Source organism: Protopterus annectens, chromosome 13.part0, assembly GCF_019279795.1.
Source record: "Protopterus annectens isolate FY-2018-M chromosome 13.part0, PAN1.0, whole genome shotgun sequence".
Taxonomy (NCBI): Eukaryota; Metazoa; Chordata; order Ceratodontiformes; family Protopteridae; genus Protopterus; species Protopterus annectens.
In genome coordinates this window covers 491,983,060-492,002,261 of record NC_056747.1, presented here as the reverse complement: position 1 = coordinate 492,002,261, position 19,202 = coordinate 491,983,060, and the positions used below count along the sequence as shown (strand labels likewise).

Sequence of the window (19,202 nt, the reverse complement as noted above, 5' to 3'; positions counted from 1 at the left end):
CAACTGAGGGCAACCTGCCAGCAGATTACCCAAATGTAATGACTGCAACAGTGAAACACGAAGATCATCAGTGAATACACTCGAACATCTACATTTATGGTAAATGTACACAACTGTACTATGTTCTTCGTGTTTCACTGTTGCAGTCATCACATTTGGGTAGATTCCCAAAGCTAAGGATGGGAGGAGGAATTTAAATAGCATTAGTACCAGCTATAAGGCCATGCAAGCCTGCAGTAGCAAAACCAGCCCTTGATTTACAGAAAATTGGCAAATGTTAATGCTTGGTGAAGGTATGTACAGAACTCCAGGTAGCAGCTTATAGCATGTCCCTGGTAGGGAAACCTCTGAGAAAGGCTGTAGAAGTAGATGCAGCCCTGGTAGAATGTGGTCTTATCCCCTGTGGGATAGGTTTTCCATGGTACTTATAGCAGAAATAAATGCAGTGGACTATCCATTTAGAAATGGTTTGCTTTGAAAATGGCCTTCCCCTCTGCCCCTGAAGCAAATGCCACCAGCAGCTGCTCAGATTTCTTGAGAGGTTTAGTCCTGTCCAAGTAATATCCAAGTTGTCTGCACGTCTAAGGAGTGCAGCATACGTTTCCCTAGATTAGAAAAGGAGGTTGGCAAATGAATGGACTGATTAAGAGCCACACTGGATACTACCTTGGGCATGAAGGAGGGATTGGTCCTGAGGGACACACTGTCCACATGAAAGATGATAAAAGGCTCCACTGCCATAAGGGCCTGTAATTCAGACGCCCTTCTTGCTGAAGTGATGGCTAAAAGGAAGGCTGCTTTCCAAGAAATTAATTTCAACTCTGCACTTGCAGCTGGCTCAAAAAGAGGCATAGTGAGTTTTTCCAATACAAAGTTAAGGTCCCAGGCTGGAGTTGGGGCTCTCCTAGGTGGTCTTAAGTTTTTGGTCCCTCTGAGGAACTGCTTGAGCAGTGGATGAGAGAAGAGGGGTGGTTCTGTGTTGTAATGAGCTGAAATGGCTGAGGCATGAATTTTGATGGAGGAAAAGGAAAGACCCTTGTGAAGCATCTCAATTAAGTATTGAAGAATCTGAGGTAAATTGAGCCCTGCTGTGCCCATTCCCCCCTGAGCTTGGTTCCAGGAACAAACTCTTTTCCATTTTTCAGCATAAGATTTTCTAGTACTAGGTCTCCTTGCCTTCAGAATGACATCCAACACTTGTTTACCGAGGGATGGTAAAGGAGACCTCAGGTAATTAGCCAGGCTGCCAGGTTGAGGGTTTGAAGATGAGGGTGCAGAATCTGGCCCTCCTGCTGGGACAGCAGGGTAGGGATCTGGGGCAGGTGCCATGGATCCAGCAGTAACACACTGCGTAAGAGGGGGTACCAGTGTTGGCGTGGCCAGTCTGGTGCAATCAGTATCATCCTTGGTTTGTCCTGTTTGATCTTCAGTAGTACCTTGGTGAGAAGAGGCAGAGGAGGAAAGGCATAAACTGATAGATTTTTCCAGGTGAAGGATAGGGCATCCACTTTCCAAGCTGGTTGGGGGGAGTCCTTGTGCAGAATTTTTCCAATTGGTAGTTCTGGGGGGAGGCAAACAGGTCTATATCTGCGCTCCCCCATTTGTTTATCAACATGTTAAATGTCTTTGGTTCCAGTTTCCATTCGTGTAGGTCCATGAGATTTCTGCTTCGATCGTCTGCTAGTGTGTTTAGATTTCCGGTCAGGAATTGAGCCTGTATGTATGTACACTTGGTAGCTCAAGGATGTGTTCCACAGAGCCATGGCTAGTCTGCAGAGAGGGTATGAGTGAGTTCCCCCTGCTTGTTTATGTACCACATAACAGTGGTGTCGTCTGTCTTTACCATTAATTGTCCTGGAAGAATGTGGTCCTAGAAGGCTGTCAGAGCATTCTGTACAGCTAACATTTCTTTTTGATTGATATGCAGGTGCATTTGACTTTGGTTCCATTTGCCCTGAATACACTTCCCTGCCAAGTGAGCCCACCATGCATAGTATGATGAGTCTGTTGTTAGGGTTTGGGCGGCAGGGGGTAGAGTAAATGGCAGCCCCTTGTTTTGGTGGCAGGCCTCTGCCCACCAAAGGGATTCTAGCTACAGGCAAGGTATGATAGGAATCATTGCTTCTAGATCCTGAGAATGTTGACACCATAGGCTTTTTGGATACCACTGTAGTTTCCTCATATGCAGTCTTGCATATGGAATTAGTAGAATGCAAGAGGCCATGAACCCCAAGTAGTATGTGCCTTGCAGATGGCAGGTTCTTTGTGGCCACTAGTTTGAAGTAAGTTGTCAAATAAATTTGTTTCTCTGGCGTGAGGAAAGCCATCTGGGAAGTTGTGTTGAAGCTTGCTCCCAGGAATACAATTTAACAGGGTACCAAGCTGTGACTTCTTTTTGTTTATGGTGTACCCCAGACAAGTTAGCACCTTTTGTACAAATGCCAGATGATTCAAAAGTATGTCCTGGCTTTCTGCCTGAATTAGACAATCGTACAGGTATGGGTATATTTTAATTTTTCTTTGCCTGCAAAATGCAATGACAGGAGCTAGGCACTTTGTGAATACCCTGGGCGCAGTAGATAAGCCAAAGGGCAGTGCAGAGAACTGATAGTGCATGTAGTCCGTTTTGAAGCATAGGTATCTTCTGCAAGATTCCCCGATTGGGATGTGCAGGTAGGCTTCCTTTAAATCCAGGTGTTGCCAACCACACATCTTTGCCTAGCATAGGAAGCAGCTGGTGAAGAGTTAGCATCTTGAATTTTGGAATCACCAAAAAAGTGTTTAAGGTAGAAAGGTCCAGGATAGGACACCATGAATTGTCTTTTCTGGGTACCAGGAAAAGTCTTGAATAGAAACCTTGTCCCTTTTTCTCTTCCGGTACAGTATGAACAGCCTTTATGCTTATGAGAGAGAGTACTTGCGTTTGAGCCTCTGCCCATTAATTTGGGGGTAGATCTGGCCAACCGTTTGGAGTTGGTAACGTGTGGAAGTGAAATCTGTATCACTGGGGCACTATATTTAAAACCCATTTGTCCTGGGTAATGAGTTCCCAATTCTTTGCATGAACAGCAACCTTTCCCCCCAAAGGGGCAGTCAGTTGACAAGTTATTGGAAATTTTAAAAGGAAGTCACTGAGACAGTTTACCATAGGGGGGAGGGGTCTTATTATTTCCAGATTTGAAAGTAGAGGCCCCCCACTGCTTAGTTCTGTGTGTCCCCTGGGACTGAAACCTGTGTTTTTTGCTGTGTCTGGGTTTGGCTTGAGAAGACCTGGAAGGGACCAATTCTTAGAGGGCCATTGCCTACTAAATCTAGGAGGCTGAACTTGTAAAAAATCTTTAACAGTTTGCACAGATTAAGTTTTATCTTCCATCTTTTTAAGAACTTCCTCAGCCTTTCTGCAAACAGGCGGTCCTGATTTAAAGGAGCATCCAACAATTTAGCTTTAACATGATCAGGCAAAGATTGCTCCTTAAGCCAAGCATGCCTTCTGAGCACAGACCCAGTAACAGCAGCCCTGCAAGAGGCCTCTAATAAATTAAAACCACATTGCAAAGTATGTTTTCCAACTTGTTCAGCAGAATGCATTAAATCCTGTAATTCTTTATTTTCCACACAGTCAGGAATCAACATAATTTTCTGTTTAAGCAGTCCAATAACATGTCACTGATACTTTAACATATGAAACTGGCAATTTAAAGCCCTGATGGACAAAGTTGCAGAAGTGTAAGCCTTCTTACCCCATCTATCCAGTGCCCTGGAGTCTATCAGAAGGGGAAGGAATTTTAGCAGTAGAAGCCTTAATGCCCTTGGGCCCCTGTAAAATAGTCTCCGGATCTGCAATAGGATATTTAAAAAGGAACTTGTGGGAGTCATGGACCCTGTAGTATGTCAGGTTTTGTGGGAGCAGGAGGCAGGGACTCAGGGGCCAAACTAGACTCTGAAAACGCATCATCAACAATGTCTAGTACAGGAGGAATAGCTAAAGGCCCATGCTGAGGTAGGAGAAGAAAATCCCTAAGCCTCTTTTTTTGAATTAGAAAAATCCTGGCTTTCCCAGTGGAAATGCTCCCTTAGAGTGTGTAAGGTTTCCCCCCCAAAAAAAAATCCTCAGGAGGGGAAGCAGAGGGAATGGAGTCCTCTGCATCAGAATCTTCATAAGTAGATAAGGGCTAATCCAGATCATCAGAAGAATCAGAAAAAACAGAATCCTGATCAGAAGATTCATAATCAACTTCAGTCCTAGGACTCTTAGAAGGGGGGGTTGGCTATCCCTGATTAGAGTTATTAGATCTTCAGCCATTCTTATCATTTGTTTTTTAGGCACACAGGCCTGAGCATGTGGCCTGTGCGTCGTTTTTTTAGGCATGGATCGAGATTTAGGCCTAAGTAAAGAAAGAGGTGTTGGTTTAATATGCAAGTCCATAGGCCTGAATACACCCTGAAAAGCTGGTGCCTGCACAGCGGCTCCAGACCCATCCAAGGTAGAGACATCCGCGGGTTCCACAGTTGAAGCATCTAGCGGCATACTGGACTCCGAATGGGTCTCAGTAGAGGCCTGTGAATCAGAAGTAGCGGGTATCAGGGGCTGCGAAAGCGCCTCACTGAGTACCGGCGAACTGGCGACTGGCTTAGGAGAAGCGTCGTCGGCAGTTTTGGACCTCTGCGGCCTGTCTTTATCTTTGCATTTTTTCGGAATCCCGGTGGTCGGATGGCTAACACACGACATTTCTGGATAATTAAACTGAGAACCGAAATATTTAGAGGCGACCGATGCCGGATAGTGCACTGATTAAATAAAGCACAAAACCGACAAGGTACATCATGGTCAGGGCCTACGCAAGGAGTACAGTACGAATGAAAATCTTTATGAGGTATTTGCTTTCCACAAGTAATGCAATTACTAACTTTTACTGACATCGGAAATGAAGAAAAAGTTTCCCCAATGGGGTACTTAGCTTTAGTTGAAGACTTCAGTTCTGAAACTCAAAAACGAAAATTTCAGGAGTCTGCTGACCAGCACTTGCGAACTGCTTCTGCTTCGGGCACCGCACGGCAAGAAAGACTGATGTAATGGCGTTGGCTGCATGTTTTATACCTCTGACGACCTGACGTCATGGAAGAAGGGACAGCAACCGACGCAGGACCCAAGACTTTGTTAATCAGGCCGACTGAGGGCTGCCTGCAGGCAGATAACCCAAATGTAATGACTGCAACAGTGAAACACGAAGAACATCAGCAACAGTGAATACTACAACAAATATATATTTTTTGTCTTCATTTCTGATGTGCTTCTCAAAAAGGGTATGAAACAAGAAGTTATGTACTCACCATAACGTTCGATGTATGCAGTCCCATCTCGCCTCACATTCTTACCCGTGGGTTCGGAGCCGAATGTCGGCTTCGACTCGGCCAAAACTTTTCTAGCTCGAAGTCTTTCTATTGGCTGGGCTAAGATGGCATCCCATGCTGCACTGTTCTATACCCCCAAATCTAGTTTGCTGCGAACCCCAGCACTCATTCTCCATGCATAACACCACCCAAGGAAAGGAAGAACAAACCAAGATGAAGGGAGCTCTGAAACCAGACCTAACCTCCAAATCCTCCAGGAAGGGGGAAGGAGGGGGGTAAGTAAGAATGTGAGGTGAGATGGACTACATACATCGAACGTTATGGTGAGTACATAACTTCTTGATGTTATGTAGTCCAATCTTGCCTACATTCTTACCCGTGGCACAGCGTCCCTAGCACCTAAATTCTAGGAGGCTCAGTGGAAAATACTCCTGGGCACTGTTTAACCAAAGGAAGACCTGCCCCTAGATACCACATCCAACTTGTAATGAGTAACAAAGGTGTGAGGAGATGCCCAAGTAGCCGCAGCACAAATATCCATAGACAATCTGGCCTGATAGGCTGTAGATGTAGATACAGACCGAGTAGAATGAGCCTTTACCTGGAACGGTAAATCTTTACCCCCAGAGGAATAAATGAAAGAAATGCAACTGGAGACCCACCTGGACAGCGTGACTTTGGAGACAGGAGATCCAATTCTGTTTTCCGAAAAGGAAACAACTGATCAGATTTTCTGAGGTCTTTGGTTCTGTGCAGATAAAAATGTAATTGCCTGTGTACATCCAATTGTTGAAATTTAAATTCTGCCTTGCTTGAGAACTGGGGAAAAAATACTGGCAACTCAATAGATTGATTAAGGTTACTGATTGACGCCACTTTGGGAAGAAAGGAAGGGTTAGGTCCGAGAGAAACCCTGTCCTTATGAAAAATCAAATAAGGGGGTTTGATTGATAAGGCTTGAAGCTCTGAAACGCGTCTGGCTGACGTGATGGCTACTAGAAAGACAGTCTTCCAAGTCAAGAATTTTAAATCACAAGTGGCTGCAGGCTCAAAGGGGGATGAAGTAAGAGCCTGTAGAACAAAGTTTAAATCCCAAGGCATGACAGGTTCCGATACCGGAGGACGAAGTAACAGAGTGCCCTTCAGAAAAGCCTTACAGAGTCTATGAGCCATCAGACTAAGCTCGTTTGCGACATGAAAGGTAGAAATCGCCGCCAATTGTACTTTAATGGTTGCGGCCGCTGAACCCTGGTTAAAGAGCATAGACAACTCCAATACCGACTAAATTGGAGCCATGTAAGGGTCAATCTTTTGGATATGAGCCCAGATTGAACCTCTTCCATTTACTGTAGTAAATCTTCCTGGTGGAGGGCTTATGAGAGGAAGATAAAATAAGAACCACCTCCGGTGAGAAATGATGAAGCCTAACTAATGACGGAAGTGGAGTAGCCAGGCTGTCAACCGGAGGGTCCGAAGAGAGGGATGGAGCTGCCCTGACATGTGTGTCAGTAAGTCTGGTTGTGGGTCCAGAATCCAAGGAGCATCCATGAGACAGGAATGGAGCAAGGGGAACCAAATTTGATGAGGCCAGTGTAGAGCAATCAGAATCATTCTGCTTCCCAAGGCTTGCGCTTTCTGAATAACCTTTGACAGCAAGGTAACCGGAGGGAAGGCATATAATAGACCGGAGGGCCAATCGTGGACTAGAGCGTCCCTGGGTGACTCCCCCTGAGGGGGGATCAACGTGAAGTAGCTGCTGCATTTGGCATTGAGGGGGCTGGCAAAGAGGTCGCAGCAAGGCTGACCCCACCTGCGGAAGATCTGTTCCGCAACTTGACAGTTTAGGGAACACTCATAAGGCATCAGAATAGCTCTGCTTAGCCTGTCTGCAATCACATTGGACTTCCCCGGAATGTGCGTTGCCACCAGAAAACGTTGGGAAGACACTGCCCACTGCCATACTCGCATGGCCTCTCTGCAAAGGGGATAGGACTTGGTTCCTCCCTGCTTGTTCAGACACCACATCACTGACATATTGTCTGAGTGGACTGTAATAGTCCCGAGAGGAAGACAGCTCTGAATTGCTTGCAACGCTAGTAGCACGGCTCTCATCTCCAGGACATTGATATGCAGATGCATCTCGTGCTCTTGCCACGTGCCTTGGACTGTCCTGCCTATATAATGCCCCCCCACCCCATCTGGGAGGCATCCATGGTCACCGTGGCAAATGGGGGGCACAGGAAAGAAGGGGTTTCCTGCATTCAGGTTGGTGGTGGAAAGCCACCAACTGAGATCTTGTTTGCACTTGTCCGTGAATAGAACAGGACAAGAAAGTGGAAGACGTTGGAGAGACCACCGGGCAAAAATGTAGCCACTGAAGGAGTCTCATATGTAACCTTGCCAGAGGGACTAACATAATTGTCGCAGCCATAGTCCCCAATAGCTGGAGGACCCATCTTGGCTTTGCTCTTCTCAGGGGGAGCAAGGCATGAACTTGTTGTTGTAGGACTGATTCTTTCCTGTGGTAGAAATGCCCGCATGAGGATGGTGTCTAGTTCTGCGCCTATAAAAGTGACACGCTGTGAGGGCAACAAGGCAGATTTTTCCCAGTTCAATGTGATGCCCAGCTGTTGACATAGGTTTATAGTAGCGTCCCTGGTCTGAATTAGTAGATGCCTGGTGGTGGCAGTAAGGAGCCAGTCATCCAGATATGGAAACACTTGGAATCCCTGACGTCTCAAGTGAGCAGTCACCACTGCCATGCATTTGGTAAACACCCTGGGGGCTGTGGTGAGACCAAAGGGCAGGGCTCAAAACTGAAAATGACTGGCTCCCAGCCAGAAGCGTAGGTGACTTCTGGATGCCCTTGTCCATCTTGATGTGGTAGTAAGCATCCTTGAGGTCAATGGAGCACATCCACACTTCTTTTCCCAGCAATGGGAGAATAGACTGCAATGTGACCATTCGGAACTTGAACTTTTGCATGTGGGTGTTCAATTGGCTGAGATCTAATATGGGTCTCAGGTCCCCTGATCTTTTCGGCACCAAAAAGAATCTTGGGTAAGTCCCTAATCCGATCTGGTCTGAGGAGACATGTTGGATGGCTCCTTTTTCTAGCAGCTTTGAAACATCTGAAGCTGCGTAATCCCTTTGAGTGGGTGGAACATCCGGGATTTTCTTGACTGGAGGGGGATCTGATGAGAAAGGGATGACATATCCTCCGGAAATTATTTGTAGAACCCATTGGTCCTGGGTGATGTCTTGCCAGGCCACCGGGTATAACGAAATTCGACCCTTGACTGGCTCTGGAAATGCACAGTCAGGCCTCCCATCAGGAGCGGCGGTAGGTAGAACCACAAAAGGAATTGCGGTCTCCCAAGTTGCGGGGGCCTCCTCTGCCTCTAGGGTGGCGTCTCCCTGAATAACCACCCCCTCTGCCTCTGAAGGGGGGCTCACCTTGTGCACCAGGAAAAAAACTCTGATTTCTTAAACCACATTTTTCCACCCCTCTGGGCCTTGGGATAAGGTCTAGAGGGAAGGGAAAAACGGACTCCTACAGCAGACAGAGTTTTTCCCTCCTGCTCACACCTGGTGAGGGTATCTTTCACCTTGGTTCCGAACAAAGAGGAACCATCGAAAGGGGCGTCAGTGAATGAAGACTTGAAGGCCTCTGCGAAATGACAAAGGCACATACAAGCCTGTCTCCTAAGAGCAACTCCTGAACTTGATGCCCTACTCGCTCCATCGGCTGCATATGAGATCAGCCTCATGGAGGAGTTAACGATGGAATTGAGGGTAGACATCTGAGCGTTAACCGTCTGGGTCACCACCTCAGAAACGTTACCCGTGAGATTATCTCCAAGCTCCTTGAGGGGATCTCTCTGGAGCCATGTAAAGTGAGATAAATAGTTCAGTGACCGTAATGTAAAGGTCGCTGAAGAAAGGGTACACTTCCCGTACCGGTCCCATGGTCCTAGACTCCTTGTTAGGAGGATGGATGGTGGAAGAAGTTTCGGCTAATTCCTTCCGAGTGTCCGCTGCCACCACCATAGCATCCACAGGGACTCCCTTGGACAGAAATTCCTTACCAGGAGGAGTAGACACAAATTTACTGGGTCTTCTGGGGACTGGTTCCACAGAGTCAGGGGTCTCCTACACCCTTTGACAGACCAAATCCAGAAGCTCGAAGGGTGGAGATACCCAGGAGGCAGAGGGCTGAGCACCAAAGGCCTTCAGGAAGACAGACTCCTCCTCAGAGGGGAGCTTTGGATGGCCAGTCACCTCTTTGTTTCAAAATCTCTAAGATGTCAGAGAAACAAACATCCTCAGAGGATGACTTGGGGGACCCCTCCGATTCCTCGAGGTCGGTGTCTGATGTGAGAGACTCATCCTGGGAATCTATGTGCTTCCTCTTGCATGCCTTCCTTCTGGGTGGCTCCTCAGGCAAGGACTCTGAGGGGCACTCAGAAAAGTGGGGACCACTCATGGGGGTACCCTGAGGCCTTGGGGCTCCGCTGTCTAGAGATAGATGGCGATCAGAGACCTGCACCGGTGTAGTAGGGGACAGAGTGACCGACCCGCATGATGCCACTGATGACCTGTCCAGCGCACTCCGCATGGCCTCGAAGGCCGGTCCCCCTGAGTCCGAGGAGCGACCAGCCCCCGAAACCACAACAGGAGTCAGACTTCCCAGAGCCGAAGCACCGAGAGGGAGACTAGGAACTGATGGGTGTCTCGAAGCCTCTTCCTCTGGTCTGACCGAAGAATCCAGAGTCTTGAATCCCGTGGACGGAGCAGATGTCGGCACCGAGAAGACAGGAGGGGCTGTTGGAACTGACCTAGGGACATCACACGGAGCCGAGCACTCCGGCTCCAAAAGCGGAGATAAGCTCAGAGGAAGTATCGAAGCAGGTTGAAAGATGGACTCCGGAGCCGAATGGGTCAGAGCCGAGAACAATTTAGCCAAAACCGGTGACTGAAGGAGTCTCTGCACCACTCTATCGACGTCCACATCTGATAAGGTCATGGAGGATTTAGAGGATAGAGAGGGAGATTCGAGACCTCCTCTCTGAAGGGGACCTGCGAGGAGGTGATGCTGGCCTAATGCTAGGCGATAGGCTCTGAATAGATTCCAAAATGATTGGAGCCGATGCCGATTCCATAACCACAGACACTTCCTGTGGCCCCGAGGACAATGGAGCTGAGGATGTCGAAGCAGACTTTGCTATTTTCTCCGGTGGCTCTGAGGAGACTGATGGAGCCAGAGATCTCTTTTTAGATTTCGAAGATTTTGTCTTGGAGCTGGAAGCAGTTTCCAGACCCTCCTCGAAGGAGGGTCTCAGAAGTCCCTTCAAAATCAACTTATTCTTCCTTTCCTGAAGAACTCTCGGACTAAACACATGGCAGAAACTGCACGACTCCTGGAGATGGACTGCTCCCAGACAATACTCACAGACAGAATGTCCATCGGTAATGTACATTTTATAGCTGCATTTCTTGAAGCCTGAGGGTTTATGCTCCTTAGAATCTTTGGACATAGTTAGCTACCACAAAGCACCAAAGACAACAATAACTGACAACTGTACCAATGGTAAAACAGTCACAAGGCGGGAAAACACTACCACAAACAAAAACCTCAAGATCTCTAACTAAAACAATCCTTTGGCACAACACAGGAGGGGGAAGACTAAAACCTCTAATTTAAGTGGTTTTAGATCTGAAACAAATATAAAGTACAGTTTTGTACCTACCATAAATGTAGATGTTCGTGTTCACACTGCTGCAGTCATTACACTTGGGTTATCCTGCCGTCAGATGGTCCCGCAGTCAGCCAGAGTTCCAAAGTCTTGGTCTGGCGTCGGTTGCTGTCGCTTCTTCCCTGACGTCAGTGTGCCAGGGGTATATAAGATGCATCTGACGCCATTTTCTTCAGTTTTTCTTGCCCCAGATGTCAGGTGCCCCCAAGTAGGTAGGCAATACATACTGCTAATAAAACATATATAAAGAATAAAAACAAACCCTTCAATTACAAGCAAATACACCACAAAGGTTGTATAGGATAGAAAGGTATATAAGTCCAGCTAGGACAGAGTGGATGGAGGGAGGGTAACCTGGAATGCAGCAGTGTGAACACTCTAACATCTACATTTATGGTAGGTACAAAACTGTACTATGTTCATCGTGTTACACTGCTGCAGTCATTACACTTGGGTAGAATTGCAAAGCTAAGGTTGGGTGGCTGGTCTATAAAGAGGCTTGGCTATGAGGCCCTGCAGAACTGCAGTGGCAAATTCTGCTCTGGATTTAGAGTAAAGAGGCAAGTGGTAATGCTTGGTAAAGGTGTGCACTGAGCTCCAAGTTGCAGCCTCCAAAATTTCCTTGGTTGGTACTCCCCTGAGAAAGGCTGTTGAAGTGGCTGTTGCTCTGGTAGACTGTGGCCTAATGTTATTAGGGACTGATTTTCCATGCTGTGAATAGCAGTAGTGAATACAGTGTCCTATCCATTTGGAGATGGTCTGCTTTGAGATAGCCTTGCCCTGTGATCCTGCAGCATATGTTACAAACAGTTGCCCAGTTTTCCTGAAAGCTTTTGTTTTGTCCAAGTAAAAGCATAGCTGCCTGTGTATGTCCAAAGAGTGCAGAAGTTTCTCCCCTTTATTCTGGGGGTTTGGATAAAAAGTTGGCAAATGGATGGTTTGGTTAAGAGCCACACTGGATACCACCTTTGGCATGAAGGTAGGGTTTGTCCTTAAAGAAACCTTGTCCTGATGAAATATTATAAAAGGTTCCACTGCCATGAATGCCTGTAGCTCTGAGACTCTTCGTGCTGAATTTACTGCCAGGAGCAGAGCTGTTTTCCATGACAAAAATTTTAGATTGGCTGGCTCAAAAGGTGGTAAAGGTCAGTTTTTTCTAAAACTGAATTGAGGTCCTATGTTGGTGCTCTCTGGGGCGGTCTTATGTTTTTAGCCCCTCTGAGGTACTGCTTTAGCAAGGGATGAGAAAACAGAGGAGGATCCGTGCTGTAATAAGCTGAAATGGCAGCGGCGTGGATCTTAATTGATGAGAAGGATACGCCTTTGCCCAGCATCTCAGTTAAATATTGTAAAATCTGAGGGATGCTTGGGACAAGAGGGTCAAGGCTTTGAGCCTGGTTCCAGGCACAGAATCTCTCCCATTTTTCTGAGTAAGATTTCCTGGTGCTAGGCCTCCTGGCCTCCAAAATGACATCCATAACCGCTTTAGAGAGGGGTGTTGCCTGTTTGACTAATGAATCTGCCATGTAGCCAGGTTTAGGGTTTTGAGCTGACCATGCAGGATCTGATTGTTTTGTTGAGTCAGAAGGTGTGAAATTTGAGGCAAAATCTACAGTGGGCCTTGAGCCATGTTCTTTAAGATTGGGTACCAGTGCTGGCGTGGTCAGTCTGGAGCAATCAGGATCATCTGTGGTTTTTCTAGTCTGGCTTTTAGGAGTACCTTTGAAAGGAGAGGCAGTGGTGGGAAGGCGTAAACTTTTAGGCGGTTCCAGCTGAATGAAAGAGCATCCACTTTCCATGCTTGCGTGTGGTAAGTCCTTGTGCAAGAATTTTTGTAGTTGGCAATTCAGTGGGGAGGCAAAAAGATCTAGATCTGGACACCCCCATTTTTGCGTTACCATGCTGAAGATTTGTGGATTCAATTTCCATTCGTGAGGGTCCATGATATTTCTGCTGAGATCGTCTGCCAGAGTATTTTTCTTTCCTGGCAGGAATTGTGCTTGCAGATGAACTTGATAAGTTAGAGCTGTGTTTCACAAGGTCATGGCTTGCCTGCATAGGGGATAAGAATGACTGCTCCCTTGCTTGTTTATGTACCACATTACTGTGGTGTTGTCTGTCTTTAACAATAATTGTCCTGGATGCAGAAGGTCCTTGAAAGCTGTTAGGGCATTTTGAACAGCCAACATCTCTTTTTGATTGATGTGAAGATGCATTTGGTCTGTGGTCCACTTGCCCTGAATACATTTTCCTGCCATGTGTGCTCCCCAGGAGTAATCCAAAGCATCTGTTGTTAGGAGTCTGCCTGGCTGTGGGTAGAGTGAAAGGCTGACCCTTGTTGAGGTGACATATGCCTGTACCCACCATCGAAACTCCTGTTGTAGGCAGGGAATTATTGGTATCACTGTTTCTAAACTGTGAGAGTGTTCAGTCCAAACACTTTTTAGGTACCATTGTAATTTCCTCATATGCAGTCTGGCATATGGAATTAGTAGTATGCATGATGCCATAAATCCCAGGGCCTGCAGAATTTTTCTTGCAGGGAGATGGGACTGTTTTGCCAGCAACTGAAAATATTGAGTCAGTTGTCCTTGTTTGTCTGGCGTGAGATAAGCCATCTGGGCCATTGTATCCAAGCTGGCACCCAGGAATATTATCTGTTGTGAGGGCACTAGTTTTGATTTCTTTTCATTTACTGTGTACCCTAGAGAAATTAGCAACCTTTTCACAAACGCCAGATGCTTTAGAAGAATGTCCTTTTTCCTCTGCTTGAATGAGGCAGTCGTCCAGGTATGGATATATTTGGATTCCTTTTTGTCTGCAAAATGCAATTACTGGTGCCAGGCACTTTGTAAAGACCCTGGGCACAGTAGATAAGCCAAAGGGCAGTGCAGAGAATTGGTAGTGCATTGTACCAGCTTTGAATCTGAGGTATCTTCTGCAATTTTGTCTGATAGGGACATGCAGGTATGCCTCTTTGAGGTCCAGAGTAACAAGCCAAGCCTTCTTGCCCAGCATGGGAAGAAGCTGCTGTAGTGTCAACATTTTGAATTTCGGCACATCCAGGTAAGTATTTAGTGTTGAAAGGTCTCGTATGGGTCTCCAGGCCTTGTCCTTTCTGGGGACCAGGAAGAGTCTTGAGTAAAATCCTTGTCCTTGTTCCTGCTGTGGTACTTTCTGAATAGCTCTCATGTCCATGAGGGCTGAAATTTGCTTTTGAGCCTCTGCCCATTGATTTTGTGGCAGGTCTGGCATTCCCTTTAGCCTTGGTAAAGTGTGAAAGTGGAACCTGTAACCTTGAGATTGAGAAAAAAGTGCTAGTTTCCCCCCCCTAAGGGGGCTGCCAAAAGGAAAGTGCTTGGCATACGATGGGGGAAGTCATTGGGACGGTTTCCTGTAAGGTTGAGACTTGTCCTCACCTCCTTTTGGGGTTGAGGTACCCCTAAGAGCCTTGGGGTTGAGATCTGCCTCTTGAGCATCTGTATCTGCCTCTCTGTGGCCTGTCTGACACTGGAAAGGACCAATTCTTTGTAGGCCAATTTCTGCTAAATCGAGGTGGCTGTACCTGTAAGAAATCTTTGACTGTTTGCATAGATTTAGCTTTATCCTCCATTTTCTTTAACACCTCTTTTGCCTTAACACCAAACAAGGTATCATGCTGTAAAGGAGCATCCAATAATTTTGCCTTAACATGGTCAGGTAAACTCTGTTCCTTTAACCAAGCATGTCTTCGAATCACAGAACCTGTAACTGCAGCTCTACAGGAGGCCTCTAAAGAATCAAAACCACATTGCAAAGTATGTTTTACCACCTGTTCAACTGCATGCAATAAATCCTGCATTTCTTATAGTCAGGAGCTTCTGAGCTTGTAAGCATTTTCTGTTTTAACTGAGCCATTAAATATTGTTGGTACTTAAGCATGTGAAACTGGCAATTTAAAGCCCTTACTGCTAAAGTTGCAGAGGTGTAAACCTTCTTCCCCCATCTATCCAATGCTCTAGAATCTCTGTCAGAGGGGACTGGATTTTTTACAATGGAAGCCTTAACCCCTTTGGGACCCTAGGAAATGGTTTCTGGATCAGCAGAAGGGTTTTTATAAAGAAACCTGTGAGAGTCAGGGACTCTAATACCTATCTGGCTTGGCTGGAGCAGGGGGCAAAGAATCAGGAGATAAGCTGGATTCACAGAACACATCATCCACAATATCTAACACAGGCAGAATAGCAAGGGGCCTGTGCTGAGGCAATAAAAGTAAGTCCCTAAGCCTTTTCTTGGATTCAGAACAATCCTGACTTTCCCAATGGAAATGCTCCCTCATGGTATGTAACGTTTCCCCGAAAGAGTAATCCTCAGGAGGAGAGGCTGAAGGGATAGATTCTTCAGCATCAGAATCCTCATAGGGGGGTAGAGAGTATCCCTGGTCTGAAGAGGAATCAATCAGAGGAATCATAGTCTGTAGCCTGCCTAGGCCTTTTCTCAGGAGGGGGATGGGAACCCCTGATTAAAGTAATGAGGTCTTCGGCCATTCTGAGCATCTGTTTCTTAGGCATGGAGGACTGTCCTGGAGAATGCTGTACTTGCTTCTTTGTCTTTAATGGTGTTTTTGTCTTGGCTGTTGCTTTAATGGTAAGTTGTCAAGGTCTGAAAACACCCTCAGAAGCCGATGCCTGCTCAGCGGCTCCGGACCCATCTGAGGGATTAGTTTCCGTAGGCCCAATACCTTGAGTATCCAGAGGCCTGGTTGTTTCCACGTGGGAGTCTGAGGCAGCCTGTGGCTCTGAGGTAGCGGGTGTAAGGGGCTGCGAAAGTGCCTCACTGAGAACCGGCGAACAGGCGACTGGCCTAGAAGAGGCTTCATCATCGGTTTTGGACCTCGGATGCTTGTCTTTATCCTTGTCTTTGCGTTTTTTATGAATTGCGGTCGTCGGTTGTTCCGATGGCATTGTATAATTGAACCTTCAGCCAAAGTAGTGCAAAGCAAAATCAAAACGTCGTTTTATAGTGCGTTTGTTAAATCTAGCACAAAACTGACAACTAGTGACGTCGTGATCAGGGCCTAGGCATGGAATACAGTAAGAGTGGAAGTCCTTATGAGGTATTTGCTTCCCACAAGAAATGCAATTAACTTTTTCTGACATCGGTCTGAGGCAAGAAAAAAGTTTCCCCAACGGGGTACTTAGCTTTATTGAAGACTTCGGATCTGAAATTCGACTTTGAAAATCTCAGGAGTCGGCCGACCGGCACTTGCGAACTGCTTTTGCTTTGGGTACAGTGCGGCAAGAAAGACTGAAGAAAATGGCGTCGGATGCATCTTATATACGCCTGGCGCACTGACGTCAGGGAAGAAGCGACAGCAACCGACGCCGGACCAAGACTTTGGAACTCTGGCTGACTGAGGGACCGCCTGATGGCAGGATAACCCAAGTGTAATGACTGCAGCAGTGTAACACGATGAACATCACAAGGAAGCAAGGGACAGACTAGGTCCTCTAACTGAAACGGGCCTAGCCCGTTGGAAACAGCTAGTGGGATACCAAGGAAAAAACGATCAAACACAAAACTTTTTCACCATACAAGACCAGAACACACAATAGCTATTAAAATAGCTTTTTGTTTTCAACAAATTCTCTAATAATGAAGAAAAAAGGGTACTTAGCCACAGCCAAGAGTAAGACCACGTCCGAGCTACACGAGCGACAAACGAGATCCGGGGGTATAGAGCATTGCAGCATGGGATGCCATCTTAGCCCAGCCAATAGAAAGACTTTGAGCTAGAAAAGTTTTGGCCGAGTAGGAGCAGACATTCGGCTCTGAACCCAAGGGTAAGAATGTAGATGAGATTGGACTACATAACATCATGTTTTATGTTACAAACTTGTGTACAAAAGTTGTCAACAAAGACCACTCAATGTTTCATCAACAAATACCTCATGCATCCGAGCATTTTCCCATAATAATCGTATTTTATCATTATAAAGTACGATGAAACCGTTAGGATGATAGTTTTAACTAGAGTTGGAGCTGTTGTGATTAAATAAGGAATATGGCTGGGAGGTCAGAAAGCATACATACTACGGACAATGGCCTTCTCAGAGGTGTGCTGAAAGTTGCTGTACCTGTTTCTGCAATTCCAATGTTGACAATCGGTGCTTTATGTCTCGGAGGAAAGTCTGCTGCTGCTGCAGTAAATGTCAAACCACCATCCTCCTTTTTGTTCATTTTGAAAACACGAATTGTTTCTCCATTTGACAACCATGTAATGAAGGCTCTGTGGGGGGAAGAAAATAAATAGAGAAAAATAGCTTAATACAAGTGATGGCAGGAGCCAGCAAAGTGTAACAGGTTTTTCATATTTCATTGTAAAAAGCTTCCTACAGTTTATCATAAACATAATCAAGCATTGACCACTATAAACAACAAAGAACTGGTCATTTTCCAGTACACTCAAAGATGGGAAAGTCCAGCAAGTTCAACTGCATTACTAACATTTTTTCCCATATCAACTTAAGTGTCACTCTGAGGTCAGGACTTTTTTTTTCACAGAACAGAAATGATTTTCTTGTTCAACCACACAACAGAAATTATTTTCTTGATCAATCACCCAGTCTACACAGTAAAGACGTCTAATCATAGACACGCGGGATGTTTCGCCTATTGCTACTAGAAACCTTGCAAAAAGGAGAGGGCATCCTGTAGTTTTCTTAAGGAAGAGAGGGCATCCTGAAGCTTTTCTTATGACAGGCATGGGATGATGGTAGACTGCCTTTAAGGTGGAAATGTAAATAGTTTTATACAGTACAGAATGCGTACTTCAGATGGTATAGGATAATGTACAGCGGCAATGGAGGTCAGTTTTGCTGCTAGCACAGAAATTTCAGTACAAAGTAAAACTACCACTTTCCTGAAAGGAAATGACAAGACTGGTCTGCTGTTTCATTGTCTTCTGGAAAGAAGCAGCAGCTATTTACCTAGTCAGAAACAGAGCACTAAAACTGTGCCAAGAGGTGGAATACCTGTAGGCAGGTATGTCACTCTGCTGGGGATACTGGAGAACTGCTTTGCTGTTAAAGGATTTTGTTTAATGTACATGTAATACTCAATACACAATGAAACAATGCCCTACGACTGGAGTGCTACACTGAAACAGTTACCATTTTACTGTGGATCACAACACTTTTCAAGAAATGCAAAAGGGAAAAAGTAATGCATCAATTCACATCTGTTATTAACCTCGATATGCTACACAAAACACCAAGGGATCCTCTCCACCCTCCAGTAAACAGTTTATACTGTGTGTGTGTGTGTGTGTGTGTGTGTGTGTGTGTGTGTGTGTGTGTGTGTGTGTGTGTGTGTGTGGTGGTGTGTGCGGTGGCGGCGCGTGTGTGTGCGTGGCGCGTGTGTGCGTCTTGGCGATGCGTCGTGGTGTGTGTGTGTGTGTGGCCTACAAATATGCACGACAGAACTGACAAATTTGACTTGCCCTACTCTGTACAAACAACATCATAATCCCAACTTCTCAAACAAGAAACACATGCTTTTCAAAAAAAGGATATTACAAACATGCCTGGAAATAATAAGAGTCTATTTCATTTTCTAAACAGGCAAACAAGCTAACATCAGACAAGTGCCAGTTTCAAGGCAATGCACACACTGACAGCTCTCCACTAATCTAGTCCATTTCATAAATGATCAAAGAAAACAAACACCTGCTAACATCAGGCGGGTCAATTTCCACTCAAAGAACCGGTAGAAGACCTTTGCAGCGCACAAAGCAATATTTCACATAACTGTTCCCTTTTCTGACCATTTCTTCAAATCACTGGATCATAGGAGGTTAGTAGGCTAATAGCCCTAGGGCCCTTACAAGCCTAGCCAAGTACAACCTCTGTTCCCAAGAATATCTAGGTATTAAGCAGAACTACGTCAACAACTACTGCTCCTGTCCAAAAGGGACACAGGTGAAATTCCCAGGGTGAATTTCCGGTTTCCCATCCAATCATTCAAATTACGCTTAAGCAAGGTCAGCAAGGAGTTCTGCTTCACCTGGATTGGCATCTGTTCCCCAGGAGAGGTAAACTCTGAGACATATTGGTC

The 19,202-nt window shown here is 46.0% G+C and overlaps 1 protein-coding gene across 1 annotated transcript in view; it reads right to left on the bottom strand.

The window, feature by feature from the left end:
- The window catches only part of TBL2 (transducin beta like 2), a 648,257-nt gene that overhangs the window by 374,280 nt on the left and 254,775 nt on the right, over window positions 1–19,202 (bottom strand). Inside the window, exon 4 of the mRNA XM_044054120.1 lies at window positions 17,225–17,376. Coding sequence (XP_043910055.1) covers window positions 17,225–17,376 — 152 coding nt within the window. The remainder of the gene's footprint in view (window positions 1–17,224; window positions 17,377–19,202) is intronic.